Below are 16,681 nucleotides of genomic sequence, written 5' to 3'. Positions count from 1 at the left end.
TGGCCCTTTTTTTACTTCGTCCTTGAGACCCCTCCTGCCCTCGTGGCCATGAAACAGCTCTCCCTGTTCTGCCGAACGCAAGGACGCTCCCCTCGCGAGAATGCCCACGAGGCGGTTCGGCCCCCTGAGACTGCACGACACTAGGGGCGATCCTCGTTACATTGCCCTTTCGGGACGACGCGTTACAATCTCGTGTCCCTGCGATCAGCGTTATCGATTGCGCCTGCTGATCGCGCACGTTCTGTCCTGTCATCCGGGAGACTCGGTCTGACAGGACAATCCGGGTCCCGGGACACCGCTGTCTTATGAATGACAGAGCCCATAATCCACAGGGCAAGGGGAGACTTTTCCACCATCCTTTGTCTGCTCACCCTTCTCAACGAGTCATGCCAGCCCTTTTCTGCCCGTCCGTCTGCTTTGTTCCCAGTTGGACGCCCAACTGTGCTCGCGGATTGAATCGGGTTCGAATTTTCACCACGTTGACGCGACGCGTCTGAGCGCGTCGCGCGTGTGGGGCCAATCCCAGCCGTGTGCCTGACGATCCGATGTCATCGTTGAGCCACTTGAGGTCATCGTTCGACTCACGACAACAGCAATGTGCATGCATTGGGCGCCCGGAAGGACTGGCTTCTGGTCTGATCTGCGCCTGGCTTATCGCCTATCGTCATCGGGGAATATCCCTCGGTACGGTTCTCCTTCCATGACGATGAGGCTTGTCCCCCCCGGTCCTTGCGTCCGGCAGGACGGTGACTGGAGTGAATACACCAGACAGAGGATATTGTCGGTACCTGCCTTATCTTGCCGATCTTTTACAATATACACAGTGTGTTTTGTTTTGCCATTGTGGAGTGCAGAGCCTACCGGCACCATTTCATAGACTGCCGACGCTCAATATCAATCAATATACACGACTTCTTATCTGTGAACAATCATTTATCGGTCATTGACAATAGCGAACTGTATCACACTTATTGACTAAACTCATCCATCAAGTCTCAATGGTGGAGAAGAAGGGATATTCCTCCTTCCGCCGGCTTCAAATCAAGGACCTTCTGTTCCACACCCCTCACCCTTCCGATATTATTGAAAGGGATCCGAACACAGAAGTGGCTGGTCTGAGTACAACATGTTTACAAGGAGTGTTGCCGCTCCAACGCTCGGCCCGGGAGTCCAGCCTCCCGGTGTTTTCAGAAATCGCATGCAAGGGGTGATCCGATCTAGTGAGACCCCGAGCCCATTCATAGGCTGCGCCTAAAGAAACACAAGATTTTGACAGGCACAAGCAATTCTCCGATTGCTTCTAATGCAAGACATCGCCCTTCCCACAACGGCCGCTAAGGCAGATCGTCTCCACTGTCAACTGCCGCTGTGGCTGGCTGGTGCGTTGCCTGTACGACGACTGAACCCTAACACTATACCCAGTCTCACGCTTTCGGTGACTCCCTGGAGACCCTACTCCCTTGTCGAGTGTCTTGCACCTCTACTGAACTCCCTGTATGTGAGAATCGACATTCCAGTCATGCTGGGCGCGGGATCACTCTACTGCTATTGATACAGGGCTGACCCCAGTGCTAGTGTATCCCTTGGCCACTGAAAGTGGTGGCCAGCTTGATGACTGTTATGCTCAGCTCCACGGGGCGACGAGGCTATTGTGGATATCCCACTGGATGCGGTGCCATTTGAGACACGGCCAGTGGTATCGAGTCTGACATTCGGTCGTCCGCTCCCAGGCAACACCGTTTGCCGTGAAAATGTCAGAGTGTGATTAAATCCAAATGGGCTCATTGAATTAATTACGAGGCATTTACTCACTCACTTCATCCCTGGCCACACACCTGACCATTCAACGTCCATCTCGGGGCCACCGAAACCCCGTCCAAGACAAACCAGGGGCGAAAAACTTCGTGCCCTGCGCACTAACCACACAACACCATCCCCACTTCCAACTGATGATGTGTTCCAACTCAGGCCCCGTCCATGATCGTGATCTAGTGGCGTGTCATGTCTTCCCTCGCCTCCTCCTTGAAGGAGGGTCTCCTGTCTTCACGACCTAGTGGTTTGGCAAGGTTACTCCCAATCAATGACAAAACATAAAAGTCTCTCAACCCTAGTTACTCATTCGGGCTTTGCCAAGGAGATCTGGTCTCAAGGCCCCTAGGAACAAGCTGCCCACTAACCCCGGTCATCGTATCCACAGCGCGTCTCCTCTGGACCCAGTTGACGATCTCCCTTTCGTCGGTCTCACTTGATCGAACCCGACTAGCTCTCTTGAGACAAGCTGGCGGTTCTCATCCTGCCTGTGTGGCCATGTTCCATGTTCCAGGGCCTAAATATTCAGGTATTTCATTTTATTGATCGTCCTCGCCTGACTGACTACAAGACAAGACAGCTTGTTTCCGTTATCTGCTTTTCTTTTTCGAGTCGAGAGCAATTGTCTCACGAGCGCCTAGCTTCTAACCTTCGGTTTTGAGATACCTCTTGAGTGGCAATGTTTGTGGCAAGAGAACTGGTTGGTTGGATTGTTGGTTTCGTATCCCTTTCTCTGATCGATTGGATCTGTTCTTGCGCCGCTTCGCCCGAGACCGGACCTCAGTACTACTCTATTTGCGTATCTACGGAGATGCCCAAGGGATGGATGACTTGACATGAAAGGAACGCTCTAATCTTTACATAACCGTGTGACACTTAAACTTTGCATTTTACACGAACGCGCGATACACATGCAACGAAGTTCCCCGAATCCATTTGTCCCGGCTGTCGGCGTGCTTCGTCAGTGGCTTCTATGCTATTTGGAAGTTGGAGACACAGCACATTTAGCAAGACTGAAATCCTCGATTACGAGCTTCGCTCTTGCAATGAACCTGCCCGTAGAGGCGTGGACGAAAACGTCCAAGGACGTAGGATTGCAAAACGATGTGAATCCCTAGATTCGAACCCGGTGGCTTGTCTGCCTCCCGATATTTCCAGAATCGTATTCATCGTTTGGCCAGTCGAGCAAGTGAAGCCAGGTGAGTTAAGGGCATAGTGAAGTTGAGCCCTATTCATGGTGGCTTGTTGGAGAGTCTGTACCAACTGGTATACTTGGTACGAGAGCTCATCCACCCTCTGAGTATGACGTTTACCATCTTCTTCGATGCGACCCGTAGCAGACCTGAGATCACAAATCAGTCCTATTTATGCAGGAAGAAAGGTACGCATAGGAGGACGGACCATATGAAAGTGCTTAGGAGGAGATTGATCGAATCAGTATGGACTTGAAGTTTCTGCCGGTACTTGGTTAGGGTGTCGCCTCGTATATCCCATAGAATCCTCTTCCATTGGATTCTGAATTGGGCTCTGAACTGCGGAGCAAATATCACGCCGCCAACCCTTTCCTGACTGTGGGGCGCTATGCGTGGAGGATCGTCGGCTGCTTCTCGATATTTGGCCGTGGCATTATCGAGCTCTTCTAATGTCTCCCGACAGGACTTGATCATGTACACCAAGTGCTGATTCACCTGCGCCGAAACAATTTCGGACTCTAGAGTGGCCCTGGCCACAATGGTCTCGTGTTCTTTGCGGAGATGGTCCAAGGCATAGCAGAGGCCGAATAAGGCGTCCCCGAGCTCTTTTAGTTCGCGCGGTGCTTTCTTGCGTCCATTAGTGACGGAAGAGAAAAGGCGATGGGCCATCTGGGTGCAGAGAATTATGTCCCCGACCGAAAAACCAAATGACATAATGATATGGAGATGCGGTATAGAAGCAATGGAGAAGGGAAGGTGCGTGGAAATTATCGAGGAAGATGTGGTTGTAATGATATACTGGGGGAAATATCTACGGCGGAAGAAGTAATCAGAGCTAAAGTAATTAAAGCTTGCAGTTGCCCGCATACCAGAATGTGACTAGAGAATTACGTGACCTCTGCGCCCTGTTGGAGCACTACCCTGGCCATCCGGTTCGTATAGAAAATGGCATGACGTGTCCAGCCTCACTCCCAGCGAACTTCTTTCTCCAACTGCACTAAATTCAATCGAAACCCTGGATCTGTCAGGCTAGGTTGGGGTGAATTTGAGAAACAGCCCGTCGGTAATCCGGCGTAGGGCAATTTTGCAAGGCACTATAACAACATTCAACGCTGAAAGAGATCCCTCGATGCTTAGTTTTACTTTCTTTCCATCTAACAAATATGATAGTTATTGTATTGAGTCTGCCCCCTTCCATGAGGATATCTATACTCCCATCGAACCCATATTCTCCTTGCCTCCATACCCACCAGCAGATTATAACAATGAATCAATCACTCATCCCAGCCAGCTCCCCCAAACTCCTCCCTCCAGTCCCTCCATATAATATGAATGCACCCACCTCTCTAATAATGCATACCGTACCATAATGGTCTAATGCATATAAGTCTCCACCGTAAGATCACCATCTTCACAGATTGCGTATAACGACCATCTCATCTCGTCTCATCTCACACGAAAGCAGCTGCTATGTCCATTCCGCGTCCGTAAACGCGTCGCTGTCGCTTCCCTGTCACGGGATTTCGCACTTCTTCGTATACCTGGTCGTCTTCGTCCATGGGGTTTTCCTTGCTGCTTGTCCATGTAGTAGGTTTAGTACCGTGAGTTTGTGGTGGTGAAGAACTTTCATGAAGAAGGGGCCTCTTCTTCGTGTCCCGAGATACTTCGTGTGAGGACAAAGACAACCGATGGCGTGGGCTTGGATCCACGTGCTGATGGTGTTGGATTCGAGTGTGGAAATGGGTACCAGGCAATCGGGTCGACGGGTGGTTCTGCACAATCACTTTCTCACCAGGACGAAGGGGTTTCGGCTGAATATGATTTGTGATTCTGGTGTTCACATGCACTGGACGCAGATTACTCAAGGGCTGCGCTGGGTGATCTCGGACCCCTTCGCGTTGATGAGTTCGTGGTCCAAAAGCAGCCAACGCCATCGCTTCAACACCTGCTCCTGTTCGCGTATGCGCTGGAAGCAGCGGCTCTGCAAGCGTGGACGTCGACAGCAAAGAAGACCCCGGCTTATATTCCGGGGCATCCTCATACTCCGACTCTGAGACGTGATCAATCGATACCTTCCGAGAATGATCCTCCAGACCACGAGCACGCACACGCACTTCCAGCTGCCCACCAGCCTGCGCGGTCCTCGCACTCGCACTCTTCGCATAACTCGCAAGATCAACAATCCCACCCCCAGTCCCATCCGGATGTACAGGCCTCCTCCACTCCCTCACAATAGTGCGATACAGTTCCTCGAACCGGCGCGCGTGTTCAATATTCGTGAACCAGCTATGGCGCAGCGCCTGCTTCACATCCAAGCGCCTCTCCTCATCGGTGATCAGGAGTTTGCGCAGTAAATTTCGCGCCAGCGGGCCGGTATTCAGTCGATCGAGCTCGTCTTCCAGGTCTTCGAGATCGCTGGGTATTGAGTTGAAGGGCTCGTTGAATGGCGTGTACCCCGTCAGCACCACGGCGGTCACGCAGCCCAGGGACCAGAGGTCTACGGCTTTGGTGTAGCCTCTTCGGTTGGGGGTATTCACTTCCCTGTTTTGGGCGTGTGAGATGGAGCTTAGTTACATAAATAGTGGGGAGATGAATGGGATACTCACGGGGCGCAGTATTCGGCTGTGCCGACGATGGTGGACATGCGCTGCATGGGAGGGTTGACGTATCTGGCGCATCCGAAGTCAGTAAGAACAACTCTGGCTCCATCGTCCAGTGAGGTCATCAGGGTATTGTCAGGCTTTAGATCGCGGTGCACGATGTTCTGATCATGGAGATAGTCTAGTGCGAGCAGGATCTGGTTGATGATTACTGCAGCTGGTATGTCCTCAAGCCGTCCGCCTTTGTAGTTGAGGAAGGAGAAAAGATCGCCCGCTGTGACGAGCTCTTGGAATATGTAGCTGTAGTGTAAATTTTCAGCATGTGATTTGGACTTAGGTCTCTGTGGTTCGCTTACATTGTGTTGCTAGATCGGATCACCTTCTCGACGCGGATGATGTTGGGCTGGGCATTTTGTCAGTATTGGTCTTCGGTTTTGGGAATAGAGGCAAGCTCACATGAGATAGTTTATGCAGAATCAGGGCTTCCTGCTGGTATGTCTCCAGTCTTTCGCGAATGGATGTCAGGTGAGAGCTCTCTCTGCGCACGGCGACCAATGCTTTGGAAGCTGTGCCGTGACGACCAGTAAAGAATTTCGACATCTGCCCTTCGTTCGCGGTCTCAGGGACTTTTGCTTTGGCGAGCTGCAACTCAATAATCTTGCAAGCGAGTTGCTGGCCATCTTTCTTTTTGAACGCCATATGAACTCGTCCGTAGGCACCAGAGCCCAGAATGCGCGGAGTGATAACATAATGGTCATTGAATTCCTGACGAGATCACAGTTAGGGCAATGAATGAATCCACGAAGTGGGGAAAAAAAGACAAACCCTCATTTCAATCCGCTGCAGACAGCTGAACGGATCGGGTCTATTGTCTCTTGCACAATTGAACCGCAGGTACTCGCCTTGTGTGATTCGCAGCGTATCGCCATCGCTGAGCAAAAAGCTGCCTTTCCCTCGTCCCATGGGATACTCATTCCACAGCGTCCCGTTCAGGGAGAGATCCTGGGCGTACACGAGAGGAGGGATCTCATGTAGGATTTCTCGGTCGTAGAGGATGGTGTAGATGCGGAGATGCTTGTTGGAAACGAAGCGGTTGGGGATCACGAACTGGCTGTATGGTTGTTAGCCATGCAAGTAAGGAAGAACACAGAATCATACCAAGCTCGCTTGTCTCGTCCGATGTAGATGTCATCCGTGCTGTATATCTCCCGTGGTGAGCTGGTTTGATGCGTGGATGGGTCCCAGCGGGTGAGTGTGCCCACCAGGCAGGTTGATGCTGGGGGCAAGGAAGAGGACCAGAACAGCTTGAACATGATGGTGTAACTACGAAGGAAGAAAGACGTGATGGGATGACGGAATAGAGAGAGGGAGGGTGTTTCATGAAGATGATTGTGATACCATGTGACTATCAACTATACAGTTACTTCGCCCGGCGCATTCGTTCCTCTGCTGCTCTCGCCCGTCGCTCGCGCTCCAGTCGCATCCGCATCTCTGGGGTCATCCCTCGTGTCTCTTCATCTCGTTTCTCGGCTGCAGTCTTTTCCACAGACCCCAGGGTGCGTCCACCAGGTTTACTCGATGCCCGCTGCGCTGCTCGTTCGGCATCCTCTTGCTTGATCCGATCCATGTCAGCCTTGCGTCGATCCTTCTCCTCTTCTTCAGCTGCTTTACGCTCCCTCTCAGCCCGGTTTTCCGCGTCTGCTTTGGAAATCGGCGACGGCACTTTGGCTGCATTCCAGTCCCACTTCGACTCGCCTAGCTCGTGGCGGGCGATACGGAATGCATCTCGGGTGGCTCGATCCCCAGCAAGCTCAAATGGTGTCCGGCCCTCGCTGTTAACGGCGATTGGATCCGAGCCGGCGCGAGTGAGAAGCGCTAGAACGACGGCTGCTGAGTTGAGATTTGCGGCAAGATGAAGGGGTGAAGGACAGCGGAAATTCTGTGGGGAATCGGTGGGCTGGAAGGTGAACGTCGAGGGTATGGAGTTGTTCGTGATATAAGACATGAGGGCGGGGATTTTTGAGCGGCGAATAAACGCCTGGATTTGCGTCGTGTGTAGTTGTGCAGCCTCTTCTTCCGGGGATAGCTTTGGCTTCTGTGGTTGCGGTCGAGGTGTCGATGGCTTAGATGATTCCTCCTGTCGTTTGGCCTCCGCTGCTGCGGCTGCGGCTGCCAACGCAGCCTCATCCACCTCGCTCACTTTGACACGAGTGAGTTCCTTGAAGCACCGCATTAGCTCACCCTGGGTGGCTCGGCGCGTGTTGAAGGGGAAGCCTCTGATCCTCGGGTCATTCTGCCGAAGAACCTGGCCATCATACTGCCCAAAGAGAGTCTTTCGATTGGTCTTTCCTGTGGCTCGGATGAACAGCAGCTCTGCACTATCGATCATCTGCTTCCAATCTGCCAGCAGTTCTCGGACATCCTTCTCAAGCGCCGCCTCGTTGTATCGTCGCAGACTCGAACCGGCCGAGTGGGCGGCTCCCCGGGAAGCGTCACTGGCGGATTGGGAACCACCTTGCTTCCGACGTGTTGTGTAGCGATGGACAGTCTTGTGTGCAATCACCCGGGCCTGTCTCTCCTCGATGCCTCCTTGTTTCCGGTGAATTTCGGGGGCCAGCGACACCAGCATAGCAGCAAAGTGGCCCCCACCGATCATGCACATGAAAATGTGCGGGCTCAGCGCAGAGGTATCTTGCTGAGCGCTCGCATTGTTGGTGCGAGCCTGGATCGGAGCCAACTGCTTTCTGCGCAGGGAATCCACCAGATGATCTGGCTCGGCTTGCTCGACGGCGGAGAAGATCGTCCTGTAGACACCCAGCGACTTATTCGACGGTAACTTTGAGCTCGACAACCAGAACAGCGGGTGCTTGGGGGATCCTCGTTTCACCGAAGTCTCCGTCTCCCCCTCGTTCGCGTGCGACAGCTTGGCCTGTTTCTTCAACAGAGCCGCCAGGGTTGTATCGCCACCCCCGTCTGCCTCCTCGTCCTCCGATTCCGACGACTCCGACCCGGAAATGGACTCATCCAGCTCGCCGACCGCCTTCGCAAACTGAACCTCATCGAGCGGCGCATTCCCACGGAGTTGAGCTTTGAGGTTATACCGGTGGTGATCCGAACGTACGTGGCTGCGCTGTTCCTGCACGTTCTGGTAGGACACTTTGCAAAGAGAGCATTGTGTTGACGTTGCGATCGCAGCCTCTTGCGCCGCTACCTCTGGGTCTTTGGGGGTTGGCTCGGGCTGTTCGGCGGCAACGAGTTGTTGGTTCGCATTCTTCGGGGAGAGGGTTTCCAGAAGCTCCTGCGGCAGATCGTATACTGCGATTGGTTAGTTGGGGGGATATTTCAAGACCGGGGAATGTTTCTGCGCACCATAAAGAGGTCTCTTCAAAAGCTCTTCCAAGCGAGCTGTGTCTACAGCCATGGTTGACGGAGGAAGAAAGAGAAAGTCGGAACACGATGATGACGAACGGTAGGCGGCATAGTTATCCACCGCCTTACATATTAGGCTTAGAATCAAAGAGCCACGGTAGTATATCTACGGACGTGGCACGTATAGAAACGCAGTATAATAAAACAATACTAAATAGCTAGGTTAGGAACTATAGCTGTCTTCGACTAGAAGCTAAGAATTGAGCACGAACGGTAGGAAACGAAACGTTCTTGCGATAACTAGGCCTTTATTAGGCCGATTAGCTCTATTTTCCGAATGTCTCTTCCTAGCATTTAAAACATTTTTTAAGTTAAGAGGACTATCTTTGTATAACATATGCATTGGAGGGATAGTCCTAGACTCAGAAAGCGAGGTCTACATTAGGTAAGGAACCTACGCTCGATAGGAGAAGGAATAGAAAGACGCGAAGACGCCATTAATGGCGCAGGGAGTGGTGCTGAAAATTGGTGGGACGTTGAAGGGAGAGGGGAGAAGATAGCAGGGATTTATAGGCGAGGCAGACAGCAATATTACTTGTAGACATTAGACTCATTTTCCTCACTTTCCATTTTTAACTCTTTGGCTTTTTCCCCTAGTCTGAAACCCATTTTGTTCTCGGCCCCTGATGCCCCACCCCATGCCCTGCATATAGAGTGCGTGCCTCGACTCATATTGGCTCAGCCTCTCCATCGTGAATGGTCATTCTGACTCAAGGAATTCGTTGTTTGAATGATTGGCAAACTAGAATCATGAACAGCGGATAGCAGACAATCCATGGTTATCGTCGTGGTCATACAGGCAAACATCTGTCCCGGCCAACATATATATCTGTGGCAAACCCCCAGCTTCCTCTTCTTCCCTCCTCCACACCACTCTGATCCACCCTCTTCTCTCCATCTCTCTCTATATATATCTCACCACATATGGCTCCTCTTCAGTTGTGTCCTTCTTACTTTTCCAAGGAGCCAAAACAAAGATCGATCCCTCACGCGTGTACTGGAGAAGTCGATTCTGATCAACAACGGAAAACAGGGAGGCTGCTGAGCCTACCCGCCATGGGGAAAGAGTTGACACTCAAACCAAGGACCAGAGCAGGATCACCAGGGTGGACTGCACCGTGTCTGCAACAGACTTGATGCCCAAAACTTTTCGACTTCGTTCCAAGGCACACCGGTGTAGCCACCTCTAGTGGTTGAAGTCGGCCTTACCGAGTCGCCGAACCATCTTCGCGCTGATGCCCAATGGTGGTGGGCTAATTCTAGCCATCAGACAGCAGTTGTCGTCCTGTTCTCTATTCGTCGATCTCCCTCCTTCTCTGTCCATATAGAAGTATGCGACGAAGATCGTGAGTACTTCACCCGGTTTTCATATATCGATTACAATATCTGATGTACATGATGGCAGACAAAACTGTAATGCTATATATGTGGGCAGTAGGGTCACCCATCTGCCTGGTGTCCCTAGAGCCCTACGAGAAGTGGTCCGATGTGAAGGACTGGGAACTCACAGTTGGCCCGCCTTACGAACCATTAGGCCCGAAGCAATTGGTGAAGCTGTCTACTAGTGGCCACCTCAGCGCCGCGGTTGGGTAGAACGCGCTGCCAGTCATATTCCGCCTAGTCCTATTACAACGGGACATGGGCAATATGATCGGCTTTCGGCCCGTGGAGTGTCCAAGATCCCAAAGAAATGGTGTTAACTACATGCAGCTGCGCGGCTGTGTCTCCGACAGATTTGGGACAGAAGTGCAACAACTCCCTGTATCGCGGCCACCAGCTATTCGTCACCCGGCTACCAACCTTCACCTTCATCAAGGCCTTTCTTCCCTAGAATATGAGCTTTCTTTTCCTGAAATTACGACCGACCATATGTACTTGATGCACTAGACTAGGAGCTTTTATGGCCGTGGGGTCCCTGATAATAATGGACATCTAGTTGATATCTGTATGACGAAATAGGTACCTTTACCGGGCTGCATTCATGTAGACCAGTTTTCGATTCCCCCCCTTGTTCATACCATGTACTCCGTGACACAAGCCTTGTCGTGTCGGAATATGCTCATTGTCACTATCGTAGTTGCAACTCTCCTAGCTCACCTCTGGCGGTGTCTTGATTTCTAAGCGTCGCTCAATGCGGTTAAGGCCCCCGGCTTCGGTTTCTGGCTCGGAGCTAAGGCCGTTAGTCAGCCCATCCGCCATCCCAGAGCAGCATCTCGAACCTTTCTTCCCTCATCCTTCTGCGCCCAAGGACCGACTGGCTGCTTCGGAAAATGTTGGATGGCAGTTCCCAGGTGGTGCTCGAGGGTCTCCACTCAGGATTCCTCGAGCATTCGCGCCATGGATCGGCACTCGGACCCCGCCAGCGACAGCCCTTCTGCTCCGATCCCGAGGGCTGGGGCCCCCTTAGCTCATCGAGGTTTGACCTGACGCCATGCTTTCTTGACGTGATCGTGGCCCTCGTGGCGGTCTGGGGCTTGATATCTGGTGCCGGAGCGCTGTGGCTGTTGTTGCGGAAACGCATTCCCCAGCCAGTGTCCAAGAACTGGCATTTCTATGCCAAGCTGGTCAGTGCATTCCTGTACTTCGAAAGTGTTCATGTTGCTGATGACAGGCGGGAAATAATGTAGACTGTACTCGGTACTCTGATCTTCGCCACCGCCCTGCAAGCCGCTATTCAAGTCGAGCGACAGCCAACGACCTTTTGGGCCGACTTCCGCTTCTGGTCCTCCATCGTGACGATCGCCTCGCTCGGTGTGATCTATGCAGTGCAATACTTTGAACATTGGCGCAGCCGACAGCCCAATGGGGTCGTGCTGTTCTACTGGGTCTTCTTCATCATCGCCTACGCTATCAAGCTGCGTTCGCAGGTGGATCGGAAGGAGTACCTCCACCACCTCCCATACTTTGTCTGCATCAACGTCAGTTTGGGGCTGGCGCTTCTCGAATTTGTGCTGGAATACTTTGTTCCCAAGAAGCAAAGCGCCTATGACGCCCTGGGCGATGAAGATGAATGTCCTTACAACTATGCGGACATTTTCTCCGTCCTCACCTTCAGCTGGATGACGCCCATGATGAAGTTCGGATACACAAACTTCTTGACCCAAGATGATCTGTGGAATCTCCGGCGTCGTGATACCACCCGCGTCACCGGTGGCGATTTGAAAGCGACATGGGAGGATGAGCTGAAGCGGAAGAAGCCCTCTTTATGGATTGCGCTTTTCCGTGCATTCGGCGGTCCCTACGCCCGTGGTGCAATGATCAAATCGGGGAGCGATATGCTCGCCTTCGTTCAACCACAGCTCCTTCGGCTTCTGATCAGCTTCATCGATTCGTATCGCTACCCGGATCCACAACCGGTGATGAGAGGTGTTGCAATTGCCCTGGCCATGTTCCTCGTCTCGATCTGTCAGACGATGTGTCTCCATCAATACTTCCAGCGAGCCTTTGACACTGGTATGCGAGTCAAATCGGCTTTGACCGCTCTCATCTATGCCAAGTCATTGCGGCTGTCTAATGAGGGCCGCCTATCAAAGACGACTGGCGACATTGTCAACCATATGGCTGTTGACCAACAGCGCCTGGCGGATTTGACACAGTTTGGTACTCAACTATTGTCAGCTCCGTTCCAGATCGTACTGTGCATGGTGTCCCTCTACCAGCTCGTTGGCGTGAGCATGTTTGCCGGGGTCGGAGTCATGATCCTCATGATTCCGCTGAATGGCGTCATTGCGCGGTTGATGAAAAAACTCCAGATTGTCCAGATGAAGAACAAGGACTCAAGGACAAGATTGATGACCGAGATTCTGAATAACATCAAGAGCATCAAACTTTACGCTTGGAACACCGCCTTCATGAACAAGCTTAGCCATATTCGAAACGATCTAGAACTCAACACTCTAAGGAAAATCGGTGCCACGCAGTCCATTGCTAACTTCACGTGGCAGTCTACGCCTTTCTTGGTGTCTTGCTCAACCTTTACGGTCTTCGTTCTGACCAGTGATCGCCCCTTGACCACCGATATCGTCTTTCCGGCTCTGACCCTTTTCAATTTGCTCACTTTCCCGCTCTCAATCCTGCCCATGGTGATCACGTCAATCATTGAGTCTTCGGTCGCTGTGAAGCGGCTGACAGAGTATTTCACTGCGGAGGAGTTGCAGACCGACTCTGTTCTCTTCCAAGACTCTGTGAAGCATACGGGTGATGAGTCCGTTCGTATTCGCGACGCTTCATTCACCTGGAATCGCTATTCAGGTGAAGATGTTCTCAAGAACATCGACCTGAGCGCGCGCAAGGGCGAGCTCAGTTGTATCGTCGGTCGCGTTGGGTCCGGCAAGTCTTCGCTGCTCCAAGCATTACTCGGTGATCTGTGGAAGACGCGCGGTGAAGTGGTTGTCCGGGGCCGTATTGCATATGTTGCACAATCACCGTGGGTGATGAACGCCAGCATTCGAGAGAATATTGTCTTTGGCCACCGATGGGACCCGTCTTTCTATGACCTCACTGTTGAGGCCTGTGCTCTTCTCGATGACTTCAAGATCATGCCTGATGGAGATTTGACAGAGGTCGGCGAGCGAGGCATCTCACTTTCAGGAGGACAGAAAGCGCGACTGACACTCGCTCGGGCTGTCTATGCTCGGGCTGACGTTTATCTTCTTGACGATGTCCTCTCGGCAGTGGATCAGCATGTCGGCCGTCATATCATCAACAAAGTGCTTGGATCCGGCGGTCTTCTTAACGGCAAGACCAGAATTCTCGCGACCAATGCCATCACTGTTTTGAAAGAGGCAGACTTTATTGGGTTGTTGCGCGACAAGACCATCATCGAGAAGGGCACGTACGAACAGCTGCTGGCCATGAAGGGCGAAATCGCCAATCTTGTCCGTACTACAATGGTTGAGCCGGAGGATGAGGGCGATGCCAGCGGTTCAGAGGATGGTCTCGCTAGCCCGGTGGACAGTTCGGATTCGACGACCGTGATTGGAAACGGAGATGACGCTTCCGATGAAGATGTGGAGCAACCCGGGTCTCTCGTTCCCATTCGGACGGCTGCTGATGCTCGTCGACGCACCAGCACCGTTACTCTTCGACGTGCAAGCACTGCGAGCTGGCATGGCCCCAGACGCAAATTGGGAGATGAGGAGAACATCCTCAAGAGCAAGCAAACCCAAGAAACATCGCAACAGGGCAAGGTCAAATGGAGCGTGTACGGCGAGTACGCCAAGGAAAGCAACCTTGTTGCAGTTACCTTCTACTTGTTTGCCCTTCTGGCTGGGCAAACGTCTCAAGTGCTTGCTAACTACTGGCTGAAGAACTGGACTGAGTGGAACGAAGCGCATGGGACCAATGATGACGTGGGTAAGTTCATTGGCATCTATCTCGCCTTCGGTCTGGGCGCGTCCGTCTTGGTTATTTTCCAGAACCTCATACTGTGGATTTTCTGCTCGATCGAGGCATCTCGTAAACTGCATGAGCGCATGGCATTCGCCATCTTCCGCTCTCCCATGAGCTTCTTTGAGACAACGCCGTCTGGTCGGATTCTCAACCGGTTCTCCAGCGATATCTACCGAGTTGATGAGGTGCTTGCTCGCACGTTCAACATGCTCTTTGCCAACTCTGCTCGCGCTATCTTCACGATGGTCGTCATTGCTACCTCGACTCCCGCCTTTTTAATCCTGGTCATTCCGCTGAGCTGGGTTTACCTGAGCTACCAGAAATACTACTTGAGAACCTCGCGCGAGTTGAAGCGTCTTGATAGCGTCACTCGGAGTCCGATCTATGCCCACTTCCAGGAATCATTGGGTGGTATCTCGACCATTCGTGCCTATCGACAGGAGAACCGTTTCGCGCTTGAAAATGAGTGGCGTATGGATGCCAACCTACGGGCATATTTTCCCTCCATCAGCGCTAACCGGTGGCTCGCGGTTCGCCTTGAATTCATCGGCTCCGTTATCATCCTGGCCTCCGCCGCGCTTTCCATCACCTCTGTGGCAACTGGCAGCCGTCTTTCCCCTGGCATGGTCGGTCTGGCCATGTCTTATGCGCTCCAGATCACGCAGTCTCTGAATTGGATCGTCCGCCAGACTGTGGAGGTCGAGACTAACATCGTGTCCGTCGAGCGAGTGCTCGAGTACGCAAGCCTCCCCAGCGAAGCACCAGAGGTGATCTTCAAGCGCCGCCCTGCCATCGGCTGGCCGGGACAGGGTGCTGTCTCTTTCAAGGACTACAGCACGCGGTATCGTCCTGGATTGGATCTGGTGCTCAAGAATATCGATCTTGACATCAAGCCACACGAAAAGATCGGTGTTGTTGGTCGGACGGGTGCTGGAAAGAGCTCTCTTACGCTGGCTTTGTTCCGGATCATTGAAGCCGACAGTGGTAGCATCAGGTAAGCCTCGATGAAATTGCCAAACCTATAATCTAGTGCTAATCTGGTTACAGTATTGACGGCCTTGACGTGAGTACAATTGGCTTGTTTGACCTCCGTGGTCGCCTAGCCATTATTCCTCAAGATCCGGCTATGTTTGAGGGTACTCTGCGCGATAATTTGGATCCTCGTCATGTTCACGACGACACCGAACTCTGGAGCGTGCTAGGTACGTTGAATGTGTTTTCCATGAGGTGAAAGATTTCCTAACAAAATTGAAACTCCCAGACCATGCGAGATTGAAGGAGCACGTCTCCGGTATGGAGGGCCAACTGGATGCTCAGATCCAAGAGGGAGGTTAGTGAATACCTTGATGTTCTGTCCACTTGGAAACCGGTTTTCTGACCTGAAGCATAACAGGGTCCAACTTGAGTCAAGGTCAACGCCAGCTGGTGTCCCTTGCACGGGCACTGTTAACACCCAGTAATATCCTGGTGCTAGACGAGGCAACCGTAAGATTTCCCCTTCTCGCTCCAGTGTGGCAAATTTGGCTAACAACAACGGTCAATTTTAGGCGGCTGTTGACGTGGAGACGGACGCGTTGCTTCAGCGGACCCTGCGCAGCAGCATCTTCCAAGACCGCACCATCATCACGATTGCGCACCGTATCAATACGATCATCGACTCTGATCGAATCGTCGTGCTGGACAAGGGTCGAGTGGCGGAATTTGACACGCCGGCGGAGCTGATCAAGCGAGGCGGACGCTTTTACGAGCTCGCCAAGGAAGCTGGCTTGCTTGACAGCGACGGCCTGATCGCCTCTCCGCACATTGCGTAACATCCAATCAGCGGTAGTGATTCGGTCGCTCCTCGCGTGTTCGAGGATATGACAGGAGTACTCAGCCAGCCCGTTGATGATTGAGGTCCCAACACTCCAACATGAGTGGCCCGGAGGTCACGAGGTGCCCGGGGCCAACCATGGATCCTGATTGTTCAATTTCAACGCTGCCTGTCTGGACCACGCCTCTGCTCTGACCGTTTTCAGGTGCCTGGGCGTGGCGCGGGCGTCTGTGCATACTCAGCGCATGTCAAGGAAAAGTTGTTGAACGCAACTGCAGGGGATCCCCTGGATCAAAGGCGACGAAAAAGAAAAGCAGGAGGAGAAAATGATTACTCAATAAAATGTCGCCCCACGGAACCTCCGGTGTTTCAGGCTTCCTCAAATCAATGCCGCATGGATGGGCTATTTGCGCGAGAAAAGAAAAAAGTCTTTAAAGTTTGTTTTC

The 16,681-nt window shown here is 52.5% G+C and overlaps 5 protein-coding genes across 5 annotated transcripts; 1 reads left to right on the top strand and 4 right to left on the bottom strand.

The window, feature by feature from the left end:
- Positions 1 to 3,170: 3,170 nt before the first annotated feature.
- On the bottom strand, positions 3,171 to 3,671 carry N7474_001841 (uncharacterized protein; the record flags this gene model as incomplete). Its single annotated transcript, XM_057193256.1, has 1 exon — positions 3,171 to 3,671. The coding sequence occupies one exon, from the start codon at positions 3,669 to 3,671 to the stop codon at positions 3,171 to 3,173; it is 501 nt and encodes a 166-aa protein (XP_057058209.1).
- A 782-nt stretch (positions 3,672 to 4,453) lies between these two features.
- N7474_001840 (FHA domain-containing serine/threonine-protein kinase) lies at positions 4,454 to 6,915 on the bottom strand (the record flags this gene model as incomplete). The annotated part of the gene is made up of 6 exons (XM_057193255.1): positions 4,454 to 5,543; positions 5,609 to 5,902; positions 5,959 to 6,005; positions 6,059 to 6,367; positions 6,428 to 6,713; positions 6,761 to 6,915. The coding sequence occupies 6 exons, from the start codon at positions 6,913 to 6,915 to the stop codon at positions 4,454 to 4,456; spliced, it is 2,181 nt and encodes a 726-aa protein (XP_057058208.1).
- A 107-nt stretch (positions 6,916 to 7,022) lies between these two features.
- N7474_001839 (putative C2H2 finger and ankyrin domain protein) lies at positions 7,023 to 9,023 on the bottom strand (the record flags this gene model as incomplete). Its single annotated transcript, XM_057193254.1, has 2 exons — positions 7,023 to 8,917; positions 8,972 to 9,023. 2 exons carry the CDS (start codon positions 9,021 to 9,023, stop codon positions 7,023 to 7,025), a joined length of 1,947 nt encoding a protein of 648 aa, XP_057058207.1.
- Positions 9,024 to 10,106: 1,083 nt separating this feature from the next.
- Positions 10,107 to 11,230, bottom strand: N7474_001838 (uncharacterized protein; the record flags this gene model as incomplete). The annotated part of the gene is made up of 2 exons (XM_057193253.1): positions 10,107 to 10,217; positions 11,129 to 11,230. 2 exons carry the CDS (start codon positions 11,228 to 11,230, stop codon positions 10,107 to 10,109), a joined length of 213 nt encoding a protein of 70 aa, XP_057058206.1.
- A 71-nt stretch (positions 11,231 to 11,301) lies between these two features.
- On the top strand, positions 11,302 to 16,233 carry N7474_001837 (ATP-binding cassette glutathione S-conjugate transporter YCF1; the record flags this gene model as incomplete). Its single annotated transcript, XM_057193252.1, has 6 exons — positions 11,302 to 11,595; positions 11,659 to 15,416; positions 15,470 to 15,624; positions 15,684 to 15,752; positions 15,816 to 15,907; positions 15,970 to 16,233. 6 exons carry the CDS (start codon positions 11,302 to 11,304, stop codon positions 16,231 to 16,233), a joined length of 4,632 nt encoding a protein of 1,543 aa, XP_057058205.1.
- Positions 16,234 to 16,681: the final 448 nt, after the last annotated feature.

The sequence above is a fragment of the Penicillium riverlandense genome (assembly GCF_028828495.1).
Source record: "Penicillium riverlandense strain IBT 135883 chromosome Unknown utg000001l_segment0_segment0, whole genome shotgun sequence".
NCBI lineage: Eukaryota > Fungi > Ascomycota > Eurotiomycetes > Eurotiales > Aspergillaceae > Penicillium > Penicillium riverlandense.
The sequence above is the reverse complement of the archived record's forward strand: the minus strand, read 5'-3'. Positions and strand labels throughout refer to the sequence as shown.